Source organism: Salvelinus sp. IW2-2015, linkage group LG15, assembly GCF_002910315.2.
Source record: "Salvelinus sp. IW2-2015 linkage group LG15, ASM291031v2, whole genome shotgun sequence".
In the NCBI taxonomy this organism is placed as follows: domain Eukaryota; kingdom Metazoa; phylum Chordata; class Actinopteri; order Salmoniformes; family Salmonidae; genus Salvelinus; species Salvelinus sp. IW2-2015.
The window spans coordinates 37,602,058-37,625,877 of NC_036855.1; the positions used below are offsets into that span (position 1 = coordinate 37,602,058).

The 23,820-nt window shown below is 42.0% G+C and overlaps 1 protein-coding gene across 2 annotated transcripts in view; it reads left to right on the forward strand.

Moving 5' to 3' along the window:
- The window catches only part of col27a1b (collagen, type XXVII, alpha 1b), a 143,468-nt gene that overhangs the window by 32,436 nt on the left and 87,212 nt on the right, over positions 1-23,820 (forward strand). For both annotated transcript variants that reach the window (XM_024003292.2, XM_070447120.1), the window contains exons 5-8: positions 6,190-6,243; positions 13,734-13,787; positions 14,165-14,218; positions 21,704-21,748. In XM_024003292.2, the coding sequence (XP_023859060.1) occupies positions 6,190-6,243; positions 13,734-13,787; positions 14,165-14,218; positions 21,704-21,748 (207 nt within the window). The remainder of the gene's footprint in view (positions 1-6,189; positions 6,244-13,733; positions 13,788-14,164; positions 14,219-21,703; positions 21,749-23,820) is intronic.

Below are 23,820 nucleotides of genomic sequence, written 5' to 3' on the forward strand. Positions count from 1 at the left end.
GTGAGGGAAGGGCATTAGCATGATTGCTAATTGAATTATTACGCTCACTGTGTCATGAAGAAAAGACTGTAGAAAGGAAAGTGAAACTGAGTGTAGTGCCACTGGTGTAGTGTGTAGTGCCACTGAGTGTAGTGCCACAGTGCCACTGAAGCCTGGTAGTGCCACTGAAGAGGATGTCAAAATGATTGTTCCTGGGTCCAAATCAGGTCTTTGCTGTTCTTTCCAAGGGGAGCTGCCTATCAGTGGGTTCTGACAGAATGCTGATGCAGGTCGATCGTAGTGCCGTTCAGCACTGTACTGGCATTCCATTCACTGTTTATAACATTTGGGGTATTGTTTATACAGTACACACACATTTTCTTCCAGGAAAAACCAACCACTGCAATATTAAGTTAACTGTATTCAACAGTTTCATTATGTTACTTCTTTGATGTCATTTCATGTGATCTACATACTCGTGTTGTAGAGCACAATCGAGTGTTGAGAAGTCTGTTATCTGACTTCAAGTCATCTGGCTCCAGGCGTCATGTTTCTCTCCGATCCGTTTGGCCTCAGAGTGTGTTAGAATGTCTGTTCTGTATTAATGGGCTGTAAACTGCTTTTAGCAGTGCAGACTCCCAAGTCTGGAACTCCCTCTCTCTCCATGTCAGAACCTCACAATCGATACGCATTTTCAAGTCCACACTAAAGACACACCTCTCCATACAGGCTTACCTGATTATCTGTTGTCTTAGCTTTTACTCTCTGTCTAATTCACTTCCCTGGTTAGCCTGTCATCTTGTTTAGTGTTCTCCATTTTTTATTCTAATGTTTAGTGTACTTTGAATATACAGTGCATTCAGAGTGTATTCACTTTTTCCACATTTTGTTACGTTACAGCCTTGTTCTAAAATTGATTAAATAATACATTTTCCTCGTCAATCTACACACAATACCCCATAATGACAAAGTGAAAACAGGTTAAAAAAAAACGAAATAAAAACAGAAATACCTTATTTACATAAGTATTCAGTATTCAGACCCTTTGCTATGAGACTCGAAATTGAGCTCAGGTGCATCCTGTTTCCATTGATCATCCTTGAGATGTTTTTACAACTTGATTGGAGTCCACCTGTGGTAAATTCAATTGCTTGATTTGGAAAGGCACACGCCTGTCCATATAAGGTCCCACAGTTGACAGTGCATGTCAGAGCAAGAACCAAGCCATGAGATCGAAGGAATTGTCCGTAGAGCTCCGAGACAGTATTGTGTCCAGGCACAGAAAAACAAACAATTGAATACATTTTAGAATAAGGCTGTAACGTAACAAAATGTGGGAAAAGTCAAGGAGTCTGAATACTTTCCGAATGCACTGTACTTACTTATTTTAATGTGTGATTTTATTGCTTTTTATCCTGCCGATTTTCTTGTGTATTTAAAGTGACTTTGGGTGTCTTGAAAAGCGCTTAAAATAAAATAATTATTAGTAAAGTATTATTATTATTAAAGAATATAACACTCTACGCGTCACCCCTTTAAAAATCGTTGGTCCACATTATAAACCTGGTCAGGCCCAGACTAAGGTGAGAGAGTCAGGTGTGTTTGTGTGTGTATGGGTGTGTGTGTGTGCATGTGACGAATGTGTTAGGCATGAGCTGATGTGTGAGTGTGTGTGTGATGTACACACTCAGGGCAGAGGTCTTCCCTTGTATGCTAGCCAAAGGCCTCTTTTTACAGGGATCACTGCGAATACTATCAGGACTCAGGAGAGAACAGAGGATCACTCCTCCCATGTCAGGCCACACACTGCATGGCTGAAGGATAGACTGAGTAATTCTTCTCATATCTCCATATATCTCTACCTTCCGATTACTTGCACCATGTGTAAACTAACCTGTTACTTTCTGCATGTGTGTCTACTTCTAACGATATTGTCTCTCCACCATTCTGTCTCTCTCTGTCTTCTCACTCTCTCTGTATCTCTCTCTCTCTCTCTCTCTCTTTCTTTCTCCTCTTTGTATTTGGAGATAATGATTTCCATATGTTTTAATAATATCAAGCTAATGCAAATCCAGTGAGATGCACTGAATGGTTGAATAGAGAAAATCTGTAGATGAGCTTCTGGTAAGTGTCTCCATATGTCCAGCCAGTGTGCTGTGTGCAGCTATTGTGCTGGGACTGGGGCTAAGGGGACAGGTCAGCATGTGGAGGAGAGAGTGGGCTGCTGCCTTTTCTGCAGGCTGATAATAAAGCACAGATAATAACAGAGACAGGCGGGATTACTAAACCACACACTTGCACCTGGCCATACCCTGTCTCTCCACTGTCTTTTTTTGTCTTTTGTCAGTCCCTCGTCAGTCTCTCCTCTGTCTCTCCTCATCCTCTGAATGTGGTTGAGATGAATTCCCCCTATCTCTTCTCTCCTCCACAAAGGAAACCTGGGGAGTCAGAGGGTTTTGTGTTCAAGAATGCTTTTAGCTCATTTCTTTTCATGTACAACTAAATCAACACATTTAAGTCTTAACTTCAACTGTCATCATCCCTGTCACCAGAGGTGCTTGTGATGGACATAACCCCAGCACGTCCAACGTTGTCTAAACGCAGCAGTTAATCTCTCTCCAACATAATTTAATATTGACTTTTTTTTATCAGGCTACTCACAAGACACCTTCACTATGCTATTTTACAAAGGGTCCTATCTAGGGCTTTGGCGGTCACAAAATGTTGTCAGCTGGTGATTGTCAAGCAAATAGCTGTCAGTCTCACGGTAATTAACAGTAATTAACATAAACACATTTAGCATCTCCTGGCTTCCACACAATCAAGTGATGCATACCTTTGGAACATTTAAAAAAGTCTAACTAATCCATGTAATATAGCCTACACCTTCCCAATAAATTCATTATTTATTTTAGACAGGTCTAAAAAAGCATGACATGAAGAAAATGTAGTCTATTTCAGAAGAACAGAATAGCATACTCTGAGTTGTCCTTATGTTAGGTCCTGATGTGGCAATGCCAAATGCCAGTGGGCTACACTAGTTCATTTAGCAGACAACATTTGCTTAGAATTCCGTGGCATTATTTTATAGCATGAAGAATAAAATTTAACAAAGCTGAATAAAATTGTCAGGCGCAGGAGAGCAGAGATGTCTGAAATGCGTACTTTTAATGAGCAAGTCCACCAATTACAGGTATGGCACAATACAAAAAGTCAAACGCCCTCGACAACAGAGAAACCCGTTAATCACGCAAGGAGGAACAAAGAAAGCTCCTAAATAACACACACTTATTAAATGCGTGAAACAAAAAATGGGCACAACCTAACCGAGCTACATCACAAATAAAATAATCCCGCACAAACCTAGGCAGGCAACAGGGTAAATTATACACATGGAAATTAAGGCAAATGAAACCAGGTGTGAAAGAACCAAAGACAAAACAAACAGAAAAGGAAAAAGGGATCGGTGATGGCTAGTAGACCGGCGACGCCGACCGCCAAGCGCCGCCCGAACAGGGAGAGGAACTACCTTCGGTGGAAGTCGTGGCAAGGATATTTTCTACAAATGATTTGAGGGAGTGCACACATGTGGCTATTCTGTGTTGAGCGGTTAACAAAGAAATAAGTATTCGTAAAGGCTTAATTTAGAGTTATTAATGTAACTTTAGTTGTTCTACAAAGGTTGGGCTATATATTTAGATGTTTAATACATTGTAAGGCTGCATGATGCGACTCTAATGATGATTTGAAAAGTTGCTTGAGCTCTGCTTTGTTTTTTGCGCAGGCTGTACGCACTACATCAGTAAATTGACAATCACTTCATAATGCCAAGAATATCATGGCGGAATACCCTTTGTGTGGCTGTAATGCACCCTAAAAACATCCATGCCTTTTGCGGCCAGTGGCCAATGTGCGCTTCTCCCTGAGTGCTGCACGCTCCATCACGTGACCGGGTCTTTCTCACAGGCTAAAAGTGAAGACAGACACATCGGGGATGCAACTGTGCGCGTCCTTATCCAATTCGAGGTGCATGTTGAAAATATTGGAAAAACTGTCCACATTTACTTTTCGTCACCCAACAATATGAGTAGGCCTAGCGAACAGCAAAAGCACTAGCCTATGTCAATCTGCAATCCCACATAGTACAAAGATCAACCTATTCTATTCTGTGCGAGGAAAAAATATTCKAAACATAGTCTGCGATGCGATAGATCCCAAATTAATACAATCACTAGCATMCCAAAAACTTTTTACGCAATGTGGCTGACTCAACAGATCAGAACGTTTAGCTTAAAATGTTGATAAACTATTAGGCTATTTCTTCACATTATAAGCACAGCAATGCACACATGGCAGTAGGCTATGAGCGCGAATGTTCCATTAGCAGAACACACCATTATCAAAAGTGACAAATRCAATTATGCCTAGTCCTCATTTGGACTAATCTTCCAAGAGTCCTTAAACATTAAAATACAATTTATAATACGATCACATGTTCACATATAACACACTGTTACAAACAGACATAATACACTGACATATTGACCAGATAAATACTCTTAACAGTCTAAAAAGATAGATTGATTCCTTCATCTACCATACTCCCGCACAACCTTCCAAATGTATTATATTTAAATGGTTCTAAAGTATTGTTTGAATGTATATATTGAAAGGTTTCTGGTTTGCTCAGATACGTACATTATTCAATTTCTTTAATGCTCTAAATCGAAATGTAATGCTTTTATTATAAAGGTGCATTTTTATATTGAAAATGATCTTCCCCAAAATTGAAACTCACACACTGCTTATGTATGCCAGTTAGGCTACACACCCCTTGTAAAGTGTATTAATGTGATTAATTTTAAGAAGTTATTTGGCCACTTTAGTTGTGATACTAACCTTATGAAACATATAGGGCTATGGGCTAGGCTACATTAAGGGTGCAACTATGATTTGAAAAAGTCGCAAAATAAGGCATTGTTTCTTATGCTGGGCATCATTCTCAAGTGATAATATATCATTCACAAGTGATAGGCTAATATTGTCACCCATCAGACTATTCTTCATTTAATCTTGTCTTTACATACACTAAATAATATATGTGTTATAATTTGTTTTGATTTAGAATGGACCATTATTATCAGGGTCAGCAGGAAAAAAAATACATGTCATCTATGCACTTAAATAGCGAATGGAGTACGCTTTCCACCATGGTTTATTTTCATGACAGCCAGGTAGGCTATACTCCTGTTGTAAATAAGTAATGTTCTTAATATTAGGAAAGTTGAGAAATAAATATAGAAAGCTGATCCTCCTATTTTTAGTAGAGGCCATTACTCTGTTTTCTTGTGCAATTGCATAGCCTATTGAATTGTTGCACAACATGAGCTCATGGGCTCTCATGAAGTGTTTGATTAGATTTTCAAAATACATTTGCATTGATGTCAGAGTGATTAGAGGGACAATAGAGTGCTAAGTACCAAGCAGTTAGCAAGTTTGGTAGGCTACTAAGRACCATCACCAGCATCAGAGCTTGGAGAAGCCTAATTACCGTGAATTTGATTTCCTTCATGACTCGTGACTGCCGGTGTGGCGGTAATACGGTCACCGCATCAGCCCTAGTCTTATCGGTCCCTGTCCCTGTTGAATGGGGCTGACTTGGTTAGTTTGGAATTTATGTTCTGTTTCCCCAAAAGGACTTATCCTACCATTAATCACCGGTGGATTTATATCTGGTTGTTATATTTAGTTTGTCCCCTGCTAAAACATTTGGCAGGCCTGGTCCAAAAGGAGTATACATGTACCCACCGTTTGTGGTACAACTTCTGTAAGAGAGACAGAGTATCCACTGTGACTATAGGAATGGGTGTCTGGCCTTGCCTTCACTCTGGGAGGCTGGTGGAAAAGTGATGAGGAAAATCACATCCATATGTCATAACTCAGACAGGCAGGCAGGCAGAGAAACAGTTAGACAGACAGAAATACAAAAATACAGACAGGCATTGGCATATGGCCCACAGAGCACCTACAGAAACACACACAGAGAGAGAGAGAGAGAGCTCAGCTCTGACCAGAGAGTGGAAACTCCACACGCGGTAACATTACTCAGATAGTGATTCCAGTGACTCCTTTGAAACAAATGTGTGGTTGATGAACCCATTTTCTCCTTAATCTTAATTTTCCTCAACATTGTGTCTTCCTGTTTTGCAGGGTCCTCCTGGTCCCCATGGAAACCCTGGTCACCCCGGACCCCCTGGATTCAAGGTATGTATTTATTAGATTGGGGACAATATTAGAAGGACAATATAGAGACTGATATAAGTGATAGTGTATGAGTGAGAATGAATAGCTTCTCTCTTTGGGGTTCTCACCATGCTCTAAGATGGTCTGGAGAGCTTGGTAATGTACAGTCACCTCCAAAATAATTGGCACCCTTGATAAAGATGAGCAAAAAAGACTGTATAAAATAAATAATACACATTTTGAGCTATATTGTATGCTAAAATAAATGTGGAAATKATATTATTTTATACTAATACATATACAAGGAGAAAAATATTTTGTTTAACAAGTAATATATATACAGTGGGGAGAACAAGTATTGGAAACACTGCTGATTTTGCAGGTTTTCCTACTTACAAAGCATGTAGAKGTCTGTAATTTTTATCATAGGTACACTTCAACTGTGAGAGACGGAATCTAAAACAAAAATCCCGAAAATCACATTGTATGATTTTTAAGTAATTAATTTGCATTTTATTGCATGACATAAGTATTTGATACATCAGAAAAGCAGAACTTAATATTTGGTACAGAAACCTTTGTTCGCACTTACAGAGACGTTTCCTGTAGTTCTTGTCCAGGTTTACACACACTGCAGCAGGGATTTTGGCCCACTCCTCCATACAGACCTTCTCCAGATCCTTCAGGTTTCGGGGCTGTCGCGGGCAATACGGACTTTCAGCTCCCTCCAAAGATTTTCTATTGGTTCAGGTCTGGAGACTGGCTAGGCCACTCCAGGACCTTGAGATGCTTCTTACGGAGCCACTCCTTAGTTGCCCTGGCTGTGTGTTTCGGGTCATTGTCATGCTGGAAGACCCAGCCACGCCCATCTTCAATGCTCTTACTGAGGGAAGGAGGTTGTTGGCCAAGATCTCGCGATACATGGCCCCATCCATCCTCCCCCTCAATATGGTGCAGTCGTCCTGTCCCCTTTTCAGAAAAGCATCCCCAAAGAATGATGTTTCCACCTCCATGCTTCACGGTTGGGATGGTGTTCTTTGGGATGGTGTCACACGGCGAGTGGAGTTTAGACCAAAAAGCTCTATTTTTGTCTCATCAGACCACATGACCTTCTCCCATTCCTCCTCTGGATCATCCAGATGGTCATTGGCAAACTTCAGACGGGCCTGGACATGCGCTGGCTTGAGCAGGGGACCTGCGTGCGCTGCAGGATTTTAATCCATAGTGTATTACTAATGGTTTTCTTTGAGACTGTGGTCCCAGCTTTCTTCAGGTCATTGACCAGGTCCTGCCGTGTAGTTCTGGGCTGATCCCTCACCTTCCTCATGATCATTGATGCCCACGAGGTAAGATCTTGCATGGTGCGTCAGCGAGGGTGATGACCGTCATCTTGAACTTCTTCCATTTTCTAATAATTGCGCCAACAGTTGTTGCCTTCTCACCAAGCGCTTGCCTATTGTCCTGTAGCCCATCCCATGTGCAGTTGCAAACCGTAGTCTGGCTTTTTTATGGTTGTTTTGGAGCAGTGGCTTCTTCTTTGCTGAGCGGCCTTTCAGGTTATGTCGATATAGGACTCGTTTACTGTGGATATAGAAACTTTTGTACCTGTTTCCTCCAGCATCTTCACAAGGTCCTTTGGTTGTTCTGGATTGATTTGCACTTTTCGCACCAAAGTACGTTCATCTCTAGGAGACAGAACGCGTCTCCTTCCTGAGCAGTATGCCGGCTGTGTGGTCCATGGTGTTATACTTGCACTATTGTTTGTACAGATGAACGTGGTACCTTCAGGCGTTTGGAAATTGCTCCCAAGGATGAACAGACTTGTGGAGGTCTACAATTTATTTTCTGAGGTCGTGGCTGATTTCTTTTGATTATCCCATGATGTCAAGCAAAGAGGCACAGAGTTTGAAGTAGGCCTTGAAATACACCACAGGTACACCTCCAATTGACTCAAATTATGTCAATTAGCCTATCAGAAGCTTCTAAAGCCATGACATAATTTTATGGAATTTTCCAAGCTGTTAAAGGAACAGTCACATAGTGTATGTTAACCTCTAACGAGCCTCAACCCCGGATCCCGGGATCACCCCCCACCCCTCCCCCCCCCCCCCCACACTGATTAGCATCCGCTAGCATAGCGTCACAATTAAATAGTAGCATCTAAATATCATTAATCACAAGTCCAAGACACCTAATGAAAGATACAAGATGCTTGTGAATACAGCCACCATTCAGAGTTTTTAATGTTTTACAGGGAAGACCAATATGTAAATCTATTAGCTAAACACGTTAGCAAAATACACAATTTCTTTTGTCCACCATTTTTTTCTCTCCACCAGTAGCTATCACCAATTCGGCTAAACTAAGATTTGATAGCCACTAACCAAGAAAAAACCTCATCAGATGACAGTCTGATAACATATTTAATGGTATAGGATAGGTTTTGTTAGAGAAATGTGCATATTTCAGGTAGAAATCACAGTTTACAATTGCACCCACCATCACAACTCGACTAGAATTACTACAGAGAGCAACGTGTATGACCAATTTACTCATCATAAAACATTTCATAAAAATAGACAAAGCATAGCAATGGAAAGACACAGTTCTTGTGAATTCAGACAATATTTCAATTTTCTAAGCGTTTTACAGCAAAACACAATAAATCGTTATATTAGCATACCACATGTGCAAACGTTACCCGAGCATTGATACAAGCCAAAGAGAGGGATAACGTAATCATCGCCAAAATGTATTAATTTTTTCACTAACCTTCTCAGAATTCTTCCGATGACACTCCTGTAACATCATTTTTACAACATACGTATAGAGTTTGTTCGAAAATGTGCATATTTAGCCATAAAAAAACGTGGTTATACAATGAAAATAGTAGCAAAACAAGCCTGGAAATGTCGTCGCCATCTTTTAGTGATCTAGTTTAATCAAAAAGCTAATCATATACTTGACTAAAAAATACAGGGTTGACAGGAATCGAAAGACAAATTAGTTCTTAATGCAATCGCTGATTTACATTTTTTAAATATCCTTACTTTCAATACAGGTTGCGCCAAGCGAAGCTATACTAAACAAAATGGCGACATAAGCGTTTAACATTTTTCGACAGAAACACAGATTTATCATCATAAATTGTTCTTACTGTGAGCTGTTCTTCCATCAGAATCTTGGGCAAAGAATCCTTTCTGGGTCTAATCGTCTTTTGGTCGAAAGCTGTCCTCTTGCCATGTGGAAATGCCCACTAACGTTCGGCATGAACTGGAAACGTGCCCAGCTGTTCAAGTGCCTCAGAAATAAATGGGTCAAAATCGCACTAAACGGATATAAATTGCTATAAAACGGTTTAAATTAACTACCTTATTGATGTTTTTAACACCTCTAACGAGTAAAAACATGACCAGAGAAAATATTACTGGCTAAACAAACGCTTGGAATGAGGCGAGTCCGACGTCCTCCGTGCGCAAGACGCAGGCAGCAAAGGTGCTACTTCCGGTATTTGCTCTTTTATGCAGCCCCTGATTGCGCAATCGACTCCATTCAAAGCGTCATCACGTACTGACATCCAGGGGAAGACGTAAGACGTGTCTGTTTCTCCATAGCATTTACAGGGACCTTTAAACTGACTCCAGATCAGGGGCCAGGATGTCTGAAATCTGACTCCCTATCATGAAAAGTGCTGTAGATTGAGTTCTGTACCACTCAGAGACAAAATTCCAACGGCTATAGAAACTAGAGAGTGTTTTCTATCCAATAATAACAATAATATGCATATTGTACGAGCAAGAATTTATTAGGAAGCCGTTTAATCTGTTGAGCAAATTATGCTAATGCGAAACAGCACCCCCTATAGTGGCAAGAAGCTTCTGACCCATTGGAATTGTGATACAGTAAATTATAAGTGAAATAATCTGTCTGTAAACAATTGTTGGAAAAATGACTTGTGTCATGCACAAAGTAGATGTCCTAACCRACTTGCCAAAACTATAGTTTGTTAACAAGAAATTTGCGGAGTGGTTGAAAAACGAGTTTTAATGACTCCAACCTTAGTGAATGTAAACTTCCGACTTCAACTGTAGGTGCGATGCAAAAGGACTGGTCACAGATAGAACAATAAGGTTTAGTAAATCTTTGGACTGGTCGTCCGTTCTATACAAAACGGTTGCTATGCAGGCTGGATAAAGTTCTTATCACTTGCGCTAGCCAACTTCAGTTAACTCGGTCACGTCATACATTGAAGCTGGAATGACCGTACACTAGCTGCATTTAGATTTGTTTGAGATTTTTTCTATTCAAGATAATGACGTTGATGTGTGATTTCGACTGGCTTGTCTGGGCAATGTTCAATCTATGTATGGTACTACAGAGATCGAAGTTCAAAAGGGAAACGTTGTTTCCGAGRTCGGACAGGCAGACGGCGAGGCATACAGTATATTAACCCTGGCTGTACCAAACTAAATGCTAGGCTGGAAGCAAAGGGGAAATAATGTGCGAGTTGAGATAAATACAAGAGACTATTCGGACAGCGACATGAACATGATATTCTTATGGAGGCACAGTGATCATTTTCAGATGGAACTGTTAGCAGACAAACTGTAGGTGTGTCTGTGATGGCCAATACTGCACGGCTTGGAACGCTGCTTGTCCAAGCAGCAATCCAGGATCCAAACAACCAGTTTTATAATATTGTTTGCTCATGTTTATCAAGGGTGCCAATACATTCGGAGGTTACTGTAATTGAATGACATCTTTGAATGTCCCTGGCATGTATAGCTAATGTATAGTTAATGTATAGATCGTGTATATATTGTTAAAATTCACTACATGTACACCCAGATCAGTCATAAAACATAGCCTACTGTTCCACACTCGCTGAATCATTGATGGATGGTTAACTGTTGCAGACTGTTGACTGTGTCTTTTATGAATTCACAAGTAACAACTTACTAAACTAGAATGGAAACATTTTCATGTTATTGTTCCATACTTAATCCTTATGGCCACATTCATTTTCAACTGGTCATTTTTCCACTCCATGTTCACAATAGTAAAACGTAATCGATACCAGCCTTTGACCGGAGCCCATGTTCATACCACCATAACTCTTATTTATGTGTTAGAGTGGAAAAAGAGGAAGCGAGGGAGAAGGGAGGCGAGCCTCCGATTACCCCAGAGAACCAAGACCCAGTTAGAGAAATGGTGAGGTCGAGAAACCATAGAGACGGAATGAGAAGAGAGAGAGAGATAAGAAAAGAAAGACGAGAGAGAGAGAGAAGATGAGAGAGGAGAGAAAGAGCGAGAGCATGAAGAGAGAGAAGAGAGAAGAGAGAGAAGGGAAGACCCCCCCCCGCATCCCGACCACCGCCCTCCGACGCACGCCATCCCCGCCCCCGCCCGACCGCCCCCATCAGACGCCCGCAGCGAAGCGCCGCGCCCCCCCAGCCCCACCTGCACCCGCGAGACCGCAACAGCCCCACCCGCCGACGACGAGATGAGCCAGATGTAACAAGAGAGAGAGAGAGAGAGAGAGGAGAGAGAGAGAGAGAGGAGGTACATTGTTACATCATGTCAATAAAGCAATTGAATTGAATGAAATTGATTTAGGAAGAGAGAGAGAGAGAGGAGGACAGGCAAGTAGTAGTTGAGCTGGCGCGTCACCAAAGGTAGTCCATCTCACTTTGACCTACTGTATATACACGCAACTTTTGAAAGATGGAAAAAGCTCATGTGTGTGCAACCCCTGTCCCTTCTGACACAACCCCAGTGCAATTACCCAGTATGTGGTCTTGTCCTCTTAGAACTGTGCCCGTGACACTTCTGATAAAGACAGTGAGAGTCAGAAAGCTGACTTTTGTAGAGTTTAAGACAAACAATTAAATAACTTGTTTTTTTATGTACAATTGGCCCTCAAGTGTAAATAAACTGCTTCACTTTGTTTTAAATTTCCTCTCCGATAAAAGAGAGTGATGGACAGTGAAATCCTACAATGTTCCTGAGTGTAGATGTTGGCACCAGGTACAACCTCCTTTCCCTAGTCCTGTCCAGGTGAGGCTGGTCTGGAGGACATTTAAAGAAACACCTTGGCAGTGTCCCAAAGGCACCCTATTGCCTGTCCCAAATGGCACCCTATTGCCTATACATAGTGCACGACTTTTGACCAGGGCTCATAGGGCTCTAGTCAAAAGTAGTGCACTACAAGGATAATAGAGTGCTGTTTGGGACACATACCCTTTTCATGCCATGTTGGGGCTTATATGAAAATGTAGAATTTAATGGTGCAATGAAGGTGATAATGGAGAAGCTTACATTTCCACCATCAATAACCTTGTAGAATAATTGTATTATTTTGTGTCCATTTATGCCTTTTCACAGTTTTAGAACCAACAGGAGTGTGACTGCTAGAGTACCTGCTGAAATAGGCCTGTTGCATTCAGAGGTGGAGATGTAAATTGCTCCCCAACCTTTTTTATCGTAGGCACACAGGAGAAAGTCGTTAACTGCAGGAGAGCATTCATAAAAGTTACTCACATACAGTGTTTGTTCAGAAGCCCAGTGTTTGTAAAATCCTTTTCCTTTTTATCCAATTCCTTTGACAAACACATATTTTACAGCTGGTTCCAAATGTTTCTGTGTTAATCCTTGAATGGCTCCATTAACATGTGTTGTAGGTTGTTTACCTTTCCACCTGACCTGACCAGTAAAAACTCTTATAAATTAAAGGTCATTACGAGGGCCCCCACAAGGGTCCTGGCTTTATATATGATTGAGGCCATAGATTAATTGTGTCCGACGTCTTTATGGTACAGTAGTAAGATTTAAAAGTAAGCACTTCCCAGTTCCCTGGAGTACAGCAGCAGTCAGACAACATCCCACTGCTGCCTGAAAAGGACAAGGAATGTGCCTGGTCACTCCCAATGGCTTTTCAGAAGCTTGCTGTAAACTGAAATATTAATGGACTCTGTCTTGTGTAAATACAACTGCTACTATTGTGTGTGAACCCTTTCCCTCCCTTACACTGCATGCAAGCGTGTCTACTGTAATGCTCCACCTCTGTGTGATTAAACAGCATAGCTTTGCAGAGAATGTGTAAATACACCATTACGTCAAGCTATTGTGTGTGTACCGGATCACTAACGTTGACCAACAGTGAGTACCGTAGGCCTTCATGTAAACTTTAGTGCTTGAGTTCTGAATGCCATGGTAGAGAACATGTAAATAAAGCCATTATATTTAGACCTATCATTACATTGAGTAGGCTCTTTAAGTCTAAGTATAAGAGAGAAATCAACATCTGGGCTTTGCCGAAGCAGCTTGTACCAAAACGTATCAGCAATTAATATTATTGAGGGGAAGTTTCCCTCCTGAACCTTCTTTAAATATTTCARAAATCTACATCTGTTCGTTATTTGGAGACTAAGACGTCATGGGAATCAGCGGAATCTGTCTAAACTAAACCGTTTGTTTTTTGCTCTCTCTGCCTCTGTGTGTGTGTGTTCAAGGGACGAAAAGGAGACCCTGGCCTTTCACCTGGCAGAGCGCCAAAAGGAGAAAGAGTGAGCATCTTGTGTTTCATGTTTCACTGTGTCGTTCTCTGAAAAGGAGAGTGTAACACCGGATAAAGTAATAATACCGGCTAATGTCACAATTCAATAATGTAATAAGTTATCTGTTACAGATAATTTTGCTTCGGTCGTAGAGAGTTACTCGAGAAAATGGAAACACGCTTTGCGATAACCCAATTCTTTCAATTGTCCGATATGACTTACTGTGCTATCTGTCTTAGCTGGCAGGCAGCAACTAAAGTAGCAGTGACATGTTCCATGAGATCACTGGTTTTACATGTATTCGCTACTTTACAGTTAGCCTGAGAATGAAGAGTATGAAGTTGACTTAACTGTATATACTGTGTAACTCATTCTTATCTTTCTAGGGAGACCGTGGTGCTTCAGGACCCCCTGGACTGACTGGTCAAGTTAGCAGAAAGGTAGGAAACCACTTTACCCTTAATCCTGCCACACATGATACTGTATGAATCGGATTCTTCGAATGAGTCCAGAGGACCACATTGAAGTGCACTAAATCATACGCTACACCCCGACCCTGCCTCCCCAGTCCTAAATCCCTATGAGCAGTGTTCAGCGGGAATCTCTCAAAAAGAACTGTTTAGGAGGACCCGAAGCCAAGAGCATTTTTCTCACGGGATGTTTCTTCTCTTGTTTGGAGAGGAGCCTAACATTGTGCAGGCGTAGTAGTACTGTAAATTAGTGCACCTGTGTTCAGACCGACTCTTCTTCAGGCTCACACTCTGGAATAGCTGGATTGGAATATACTAGCTGAGTTGTGACCTCATCGTCAATGCTTCCAACACGATGGGGGCGATTGAGGAGAGTCTTTTTTGGGCGGGAATGATTTACAGTGGGAATCACATGCAGTGTAAAATACATKATGTAGTTCCCTCTCTTTGACAATTGTCCTCAATACTCAGTAGTGTTCTGCTGAAATCTTAATCGCATTTTGTTATAGAGCTTCTTTTTCATGTACTGTCTCAACTCAATTTACACATATCCTATTGCTAGTGTACATGCAGTATGTGTTCATCCATGAGTCATTGTCTTAAGATGCACTTCTGCGGGCTTCACTCCATCCTGGCCTTGCCCTGGGACGGTAATACAGCTTAATCACTTACCATGGGAGACTATTACACACACGCAGGTGGGAAGAAGGAAATCTGCTCCGTGCCCACGTACACGTACACATACTCATCATGCACTGACAGGCATGCACGCAGGCACATGCATGAGCAGATACGCACACACATGCAACCACACACATAGACATGCGCGCACACACACACGCACACACACACACAGTTTATTCAATGTTAGGGATACAGATATTTGTTGACATAATTAGCTGTATGGATTTTTACAAGACTCAACACAAAATTTGACTTGAAACATCATTGCAAAAAATATTACATTCAAGTTACCTGATTGCCTTACAGCAAACACATGTTATTCATTACCAGAAAATACAATAAAAGCTGGTGGAAAAAGACTTGGAGACACTACCTCTCCTAAATTACTGCTGGCAGGCAGTGATTCATGGTTATTCCACACATGGTCCGCTGCCAGAGGGAGAAGAAATCTGTGAATGCAGGGAGAAACTCTGAGTACAGTACAGCCAGGGGAACTTTAGGCCTCGAACCAACTGGTGCTGACCTGGGTTCAAATAGTATTTGTTTTCTTTCAGAGACGTTGAGCCTATGGTTGAGTCTACCTGAAGTGACAGATGGCTGTACTATTTAACCTGAGRGCTGATCGGGTGCTAATTTAGAAGTTATCACCGGCTCCGTAATGATCTGTTTAGCAACACACACAATCCTCATGTAGTCTGTTTTGGACACATTTGTACGAGAGCAGTAAAGTCTAAACCTGGCGTAACAAAAATCTCTTACGTAATAGGACAAGCTGACGGTGAAAGACCATCCGGTCTAGGCTACAGTCAAGGTTGTTTCATTCACTCTAAAATAGACTCTGATCTCAATAGGCAAGAAGGGGGTCTCTTTCAGCTCTCTCTGTTGCGTGTCCTAAATGGCACCCTATTCCCTATTGCACTACTTTCTGAATGCCACCCTATTCCCTATTGCACTACTTCTGACCAGAGCCTACATAGGGAATAGAGTGCCATTTGGAATGCAGCCTGTATGATGTGAGTAATGGAAAGAGGAGTTTATGGGAAAATAGCGTTTCTTTTTTTCCATTAAAGAGGGAAGTGACTGACAGTTACTATGTATGTTTTAAATTGCATCATTGCTGGAATATAAAACGATAGTGTGTAAAGCAATGACAATCTCACACTTTACATTTGTTGCAGTTAAATGGTGCATTTGTTACCTAAACATCTAGTCCCCCCCGCCCCCCTTGAAGTTGTACCCCGTGCCCTTGTCCCTGGCAGAGCCTCTCCCTTGGTGGGAAACGTGTAAAAGATGTAATGGGCGAAGTTACCCTGCAGTCAGGCGGTGGGGAAACTGACACACTATGTAGAGCATCTGGACGGTGTTGGAGGTGTGTGTGTGTGTGTGTGTGTGTGTGTGTGTGTGTGTGTGTGTGTGTGTGTGTTGTGTGTGTGTGTGTGTGTGTGTGTGTGTGTGTGTGCGTGCTCGCTCACATGGGTCTGGTCCTGGCCGACCCTGCTCTTTCCACAGCCAGCCCAGCCGTGATGGCATTGGCACGGTGGAATTACTTTTATTAGATACTAGGTTTTTTTCCCTCCTAGACTTTCCTCTCATATTCCAGACTATATGTAGGTGATGGTCTGACACATTTGGTGGCTGGGCCTTGGTTAGGTTTCCTATTTCTTCAGGAGATGTTGATGTAGAGGTGTAATTTGTGCAAAATGACATTTTCTAATAATCCCTCTCACAGTCAATATTGAATAGTGGGGATGAAAGAGTTGAGAATATGAAAACAGTTTCTCATTTAAAATATATAAATCCAATGGAAAGAATATTTTCTGTCTGCTAAAGTTATTTTACTGCTTCATAGAAGAGGGGTTATACAATACCTTACTGCGTCATAAGTATGCTGTTCAYCAAAATGTATTTGCATTCTGCCTTGAAATTATAAAAATTCCAATGTATACCAACAGATGCAAAACTGGGCAAATGTTTGTAATAGGACCATGGATTACACATCCGCTAGTCTAATAAATAACTCATCTTGAATGAGAGAGTACCAATATTCCTCTCTGGAGCTGTGAGCCATGGCTATGTGCACGGGACTGCACATTCAGACACATGATCACACACTGCTCCTCTTCTCCTCTGTCTCTCTGGCATGGACTCTCAGAGACTGCAGCATTTCCCTCCTTTTACTATACTCAGCTGTATGTCGCTGGCTCTGGAGCTCAGACGCATTCTTCGCCCCTTCTCTTGTCCATGGTTGTGCAGTGGCTCAGCCATGACTTTTTACTCTGCTCTAGGGGGCTGGGTAGTGACGCTTTTATAGAACAGATTTACAGAGTCCCAAATGGCAACCTATTCCCTTTGTAGTGCACTACTTTTGAGCTGGGCCCGTAGGGCTCTAGTCAAAAGTAGTGCACTATAAAGGGAATATAGTAGGGTGCCACTTGGGACACAGACAAGGACTGCTGAGGCTGGGAAATGGTTAACTCTGTCTTCAAGTGCTGGCTGATTGGTTGCAGGGATTATTTGTAAAAAAAAAAACTAAAATAATAATAATCTGTTGGGCCTTCTGTTTTGAATCAACCGTTGAAGACAACGACTGGGTTTCATAGAAGTATCTCAACATCTCTGTATGTAAACTGTGTGTCACATCTGCTTCTGCAACGCCCTCTACTGCTATTCCTGTGTCTACTTGACCTGCCGCCTTCCGCAGTGCTCTTTCCCTCTCTCTCTCTGTGTATGTGTGTGTGATTGTGTGGGCGGAGACAGGTGTGCTGGAGTCAGAGCAGATCCCCACCAGCTGCAATCTGTTCCATAATCAAGACCTCTACTAATACTCAGCCCTGCCACTTCCACGCTGCCAGATTGTAATCTCTGCTCAATCAGTCTACATTTCTAGCCGTTTGTTACTATGCAGATCCTGTTATCCTGTTGTGCCTGTTTTCCTTGCCTGATGCTGTTTTCCTCTCCGCTACAGTTCTGCCCGCTCTGATTCTGGTCCCTGTCTCCAGTCCCACGTCTCGTCATCYTGCTACTCTGTCCTGGATTCCCCACTCTACTACTCCCTTCGATTCCCCTCCGGACCTGCTTACTCTGTCTCAACCCCTCTCGCTTCAGCCTCAGCCTCCGCACCTGGTATCCAGCAACCCACCCGAGCTTCCCCTGACCTGCACTCCATCTTCCCCCTGTGTTTCAATAAATACCTTGGTTACTTTATCCCAGTCTCCTCGTCTGAGTCTGCTCTGGGGTTCCCCTGTTCCACTGCGCGTAACACTGTGGGACTTGGCAATATGTGCTGTGGTGTTTGGTGTATTTGTCTCTATGGTGGTGTTGGCATGCAGTTTACTCAGTGTGGCTGCTGCTGCTGAAAGGCATGCTAATTAGCAGGAGCCTGCAGTGACAGCCACAGGCACAACTGAAGGGGATACATTCACTCACACATGCACACACACATGCACAGGGGATACACTCCTGTCTCTCTGTCTCCCCAGGAGTTTGTCAGCTAAGTACCTCAGGAGTCAGATATGCAGGTTCTGAAACAACGGAAGTGCCCTCAGTCTTGCTACTGCAGCTCGTTGTTTCCAAACTGTCCCCTGATACACTGATTGACAGTTGGCCTCGGGGCATTTTCATACTACGATTTATAGTATGTTTCTGAGAATAAGGCGTAAGTACCATCTAGTGTTAAAGCATGCCAAAGCCTTGTGCGGACTACTTATTGTCTAAAAGTATTGCACTTGTACACACTCTTAGAATTAGGGGTGACTTGAGGAACCCTGGAGTTCTTCAAGAAACCATTGCAGTCAGTGGGTTCATATTTGCACCTTTGGTTAGTTGAGGGGTTCTTGGAGGAATATTTTAATATTTCAATCTAGCAAAGGGTTCCTGGAGGAACCTTTTCGCTGGCGCATGCGGAGCACTTTGAATTTTGTTCGCCGTTGGATTTGTTGCACTGCCAGACACAGAAAAAGATGCAAATATGACAATGGCTTTATGCGATAGCTAGCAACTTGTAAACAATTACCCATTCCTATATGAGTACTATTTTAATAGCAATGTTGAATAATACAACATTGTCTGTCAAGCCAAGCGGCAGGTAGCCTGGCGGGTAGGAGCTTAGATCGAGTCCCCGAGCTGACAAGTTAATAATCTGTCGTTCTGCCCCTGAGCAAGGCAGCCTGTTCCACAGGCGCAGAAGATGTGGATGTCGATTAAGGCAGCCGTCCGCACCTCTCTGATTTAGATTTTAGGTTAAATGCGGAAGACAACTTGTACAACTGACTAAGTATCCCCCTTTCCCAATTATACTATATGACTTTAGCCTGTTTTAATTCCGAAAAGATTATTGTGATGGTAATGGAATTTGTTTATGAGGATAATTATTAGGTGTTGGCTTAGGTTGCTAGCTACAGTGCATTCGGAAAGTATTCAGACCACTTGACTTTTTCCACATTTTTGTTACGTTACAGCCTTATTCTAAAATGGATTAAACCGTTTTTTTGTCTCATCAATACCCCATAATGACAAATTTATAAAGAAAAAAAAWACTWAAATATCACATTTACATAAGTATTCAGACCCTTTACTCAGTACTTTGTTGAAGCACCTTTGGCAGCGATTACAGCCTCAGGTCTTCTTGTATTTGGGGAGTTTCTCCCATTCTTCTCTGCAGATCTTCTCAACCTCTGTCAGGTTGGATGGGGAGCATCACTGCACAGCTATTTTCAGGTCTCCCCAGAGATGTTCGATCGGGTTCAAGTCTGGGCTCTGGCTGGGCCACTCAAGGACATTCAAAGACATGTCCCGAAGCCGCTCCTGTATTGTCTTGGCTGTGTGCTTAGGGCCGATGTCCTGTTGGAAGGTGAACCTTCGCCCCCAGTCTGAGGTTCTGAGTGCTCTGGAGCAGCTTTTCATTAAGGATCTCTCTGTACTTTGCTCTCTGTACTTTGCTCCAGCTTGATGCTGCCACCACTATGCTTCACAGTAGGGATGGTTCCAGGTTTCCTCCAGACGTGACGCTTGGGGTTCAGGCCAGAAAGTTCAATCTTGGTTTCATCAGACCAGAGAATCTTGTTTCTCATGGTCTGAGAGTCTTTAGGTGCCTTTTGGCAAACTCCAAGCGGGCTGTCATGTGCCACTCTGAGGAGTGGCTTCCGTCTGGCTACTCTACCAGAAAAGCCTGATGGGTGGAGTGCTGCAGAGATGTATATTCTTCTGGAAGTTTCTCCCATCTCCACAGAGGAACTCTGAAGCTCTGTCAGAGTGACCATTGGGTTCTTGGTCACTTCCTTGACCAAGGCCCTTCTCAGCTTGGCCGGGCGGCCAGCTCTAGGTAGAGTCTTGGTGGTTCCAAACTTCTTTCATTTAACAATGAGGGAGACCACTGTGTTCTTGGGGACCTTCAATGCTGCAGAAATGTTTTGGTACCCTTCCCCTGATCTGTGCCTGGACACAATCCTGTCTCTGAGATCTACGGACAATTCCTTCGACCTCATGGCTTGGTTTTTGCTCTGACATGCACTGACAACTGTGGGACTTTATATAGACAGGTGTGTGCCTTTCCAAATCATGTCCAATCAATTGAATTTACCACAGGTGGACTCCAATCAAGTTGTAGAAACATCTCAATGATGATCAATGGAAACAGGATGCACCTGAGCTCAATTTCGAGTCTCAATGCAAAGGGTCTGAATAATATTGTAAACAAGGTTTTTATTTTTAATACATTTGCTAAAAAAAAAATCCAGTTTTTCTTTGTCATTATGGGGTATAGATGTAGATTAGCGATTTAAAAAAAAAAGTTTTATAAGGCTGTATTGTAACAAAATGTGGAAAATGTCAAGGGGTATGAATACTTTCCGAATGCACTGTAGCTACAGTATCTTCAACCTAGCATACACTCAAATGCTTGGTTGTTTGGATGAACCAACTGCTGGGTTGCAGGCATTGGGTCACTTAGTTGGGTTGTTTAATTTAAAAAGAGCCAGGTTGGGTTGTTGATGCTGGGTTATTAAGATATGACCCAGCGGGACAGATCAGAAGACTGGAGGCGTGTCTTGGTAGGGGCATGGCTTTTATTTTTGGCCACCCGTGAGAGTAAATGTCCTGTTCATTTGTTATGTTGTATTGTCRTCACATGTTAAGGTTGACCACTGACAGTTTTGTAGCTTACAGAGGTGTATGAGTTCCTCAAGAGCCTATGCAAATCATGATGTTGGAATAGCTACCACTTTAATACTATATGTAATCAACAATGTTAATAATATATTAGAATATGTAATATGCATAAATCAAGGATATTTGACATTTGTAGTGTGCTGCACATAGAAGCATTGTACCTGTGTAGTGAATACTGAGACAATTTCACAGCCTTATGGGTGATTAATGGCCTGCTGTATGTTGTTGTTTATGTTTTTGGTTTATTTAAGCCAAATCATCCATAGCTTCTTAAATAAACAGTTTATGAGTTCCTTTACAAGCTAATGATGTGAGGAATTTCCACGATTTAATGCTGAGGAGGGGCGTGATTTCAGCACCCTGTAGTGCTGTGTGTGTGTTGTAGACTTACATAAGAAGTGTGATCATCAGAAACTCCATATCCTCTACCGGGAGGTTAATATTATCATCCTCTTTTTCCAGAGGGCTCTGATTGAGTACATGTGAGTCTGTATCTTGGTAGTATACAGCAATTGAAACAAAGCATAGCCTATCAGTACATATTATGGGGAGTTAGGTGATCAAAATAAAATCCATTCAAAGTTGTCTAATGTCTTTCCTCTGCAGGGACAGAAAGGCCACCCTGGTCCCCCCGGTCTACCAGGAGATTCTGTGAGTATTCTGTTTTCTATTGTATGAGAATGACATTTATCTTTCCTCGGTGATCATATCTTATCAATAATTTCTACTTAACAATACATAAACATATAGGACAGCTTCAACAATGCAGTTACATAAAACTTAGCATAATGAATGACATCCTCATACGGTTGTACATTTTTCAGTGGTTATTCTAACAGCTGCCGTCTTTCCGTCTCTACTGGTGTTAATGTGTCTGTCTACCTGACTGGGTCTGAAGTTTGAACCACTGCTGTTAGAGTGGAATACATCAGACAAAAGACTCTCCATCTGTTTACCCAACAAAGCTTAAGCTATGGCTCGGCTGTCAGAACACATTGCTCTGTGAAGACCAAAACATAAATTCCTGAAGAGAGAGAGAGAGAGAGAGCGAGAGAGAGCGATAGAGAGAGAGAGAGAGAGAGAGAGAGAGCGAGAGTGAGAGAGAGTGAGAGAGAGTGAGAGAGAGAGAGAGAGAGAGTGAGAGAGAGCGAGAGAGAGAGAGCGCGAGAGAGAGAGAGAGAAAAACACTACTTCTTCTGAAGGGAGGATGTTACACATGAACACATTAGTACCTAGGGAATCTTGGCCAGAGAAATGTAGTTTCTGGCAGAGCTTAAAGTGGGCCAATTAGTCTGGACACCCTAAGGTCACTACTCCCCGAGATTCCTTAAAAAACTACAAATAGTGTCGTGTACTGAAGAATGTGCAATTTGTAGTGTACTATCAGTACAAAGAGCGTGGAGTTTTCACTGACCACATGGCCTGACCAGGGAAGAACATTGACCTAGTTAAAGGGATACTTCAGGATTTTGGCAATGAGGCCCTTTATCTACTTCACCATAGTCAGATGAACTCGTGGATACCATTTTTATGTCTCTGTGTCCAGTATGAAGGAGGTTGCAGGTAGTTTCGCGACCCAATGCTAACCAGCCTTAACGCAATGGCTGGGAAGTACAGTTGAAGTCGGAAGTTTACATACACTTAGGTTGGCAACTACATATATCTTCTGTCTCTCCAAAAGCTACACGGGGCAATATATCAATGGYTATCTATCATGGCAACTGTTACAGACCTTCAAGAATTGCCTAAATGTACATATCAATATTTCAAAATTTTACACTAATAGTATTTGACAGTCATGTATTGTGCAACTAGTGGAGAAATATTTTTTCACATTTGTTTTGGTCAGAACAGGTACAGTTGAAGTCGGAAGTTTACATACATTAAGGTTGGAGTCATTAAAACTAGTTTTTCAACCACCCCACACATTTCTTGTTAACAAACTATAGTTTTGGCAAGTCGGTTAGGACATCTACTTTGTGCATCACACAAGTAATTTTTCCAACAATTGTTTACAGACAGATTATTTCACTTATAATTCACTGTATCACAATTCCAGTGGGTCAGAAGTTTACTTACACTATGTTGACGGTGCCTTTAAACAGCTTGGAAAATTCCATAAAATGATGTCATGGCTTTAGAAAGCTTTGATTAGGGCTAATTGACATCATTTGTGTCAATTGGAGGTGTACCTGTGGATGTATTTAAAGGCCTACCTTCAAACTCAGTGCCTCTTTGCTTGACATCATGGGAAAATCAAAAGAAATCAGCTAAGACCTCAGAAAATAAATTGTAGATCTCCACAAGTCTGGTTCATCCTTGGGAGCAATTTCCAAACGCCTGAAGGTACCACGTTCATCTGTACAAACAATAGTATGCAAGTATAAACACCATGGTACCACACAGCCGCCATACTGCTCAGGAAGGAGACGGCTTCTGTCTCCTAGAGATGAACGTACTTTGGTGCAAAAAGTGCAAATCAATCCAGAACAACAGCAAAGGACCTTCTGAAAATGCTGGAGGAACAGGTACAAAAGTATCTATATCCACAGTGAAACGAGTCCTATATTGACATAACCTAAAAGGCCGCTCAGCAAGGAAGAAGCCACCGCCATAAAAAAGCCAGACTACGGTTTACAACTGCACATGGGGACAAAGATCGTACTTTTTGGAGAAATGTCTCTGTTCTGATTAAACAAAAATAGAACTGTTTGGCAATAATG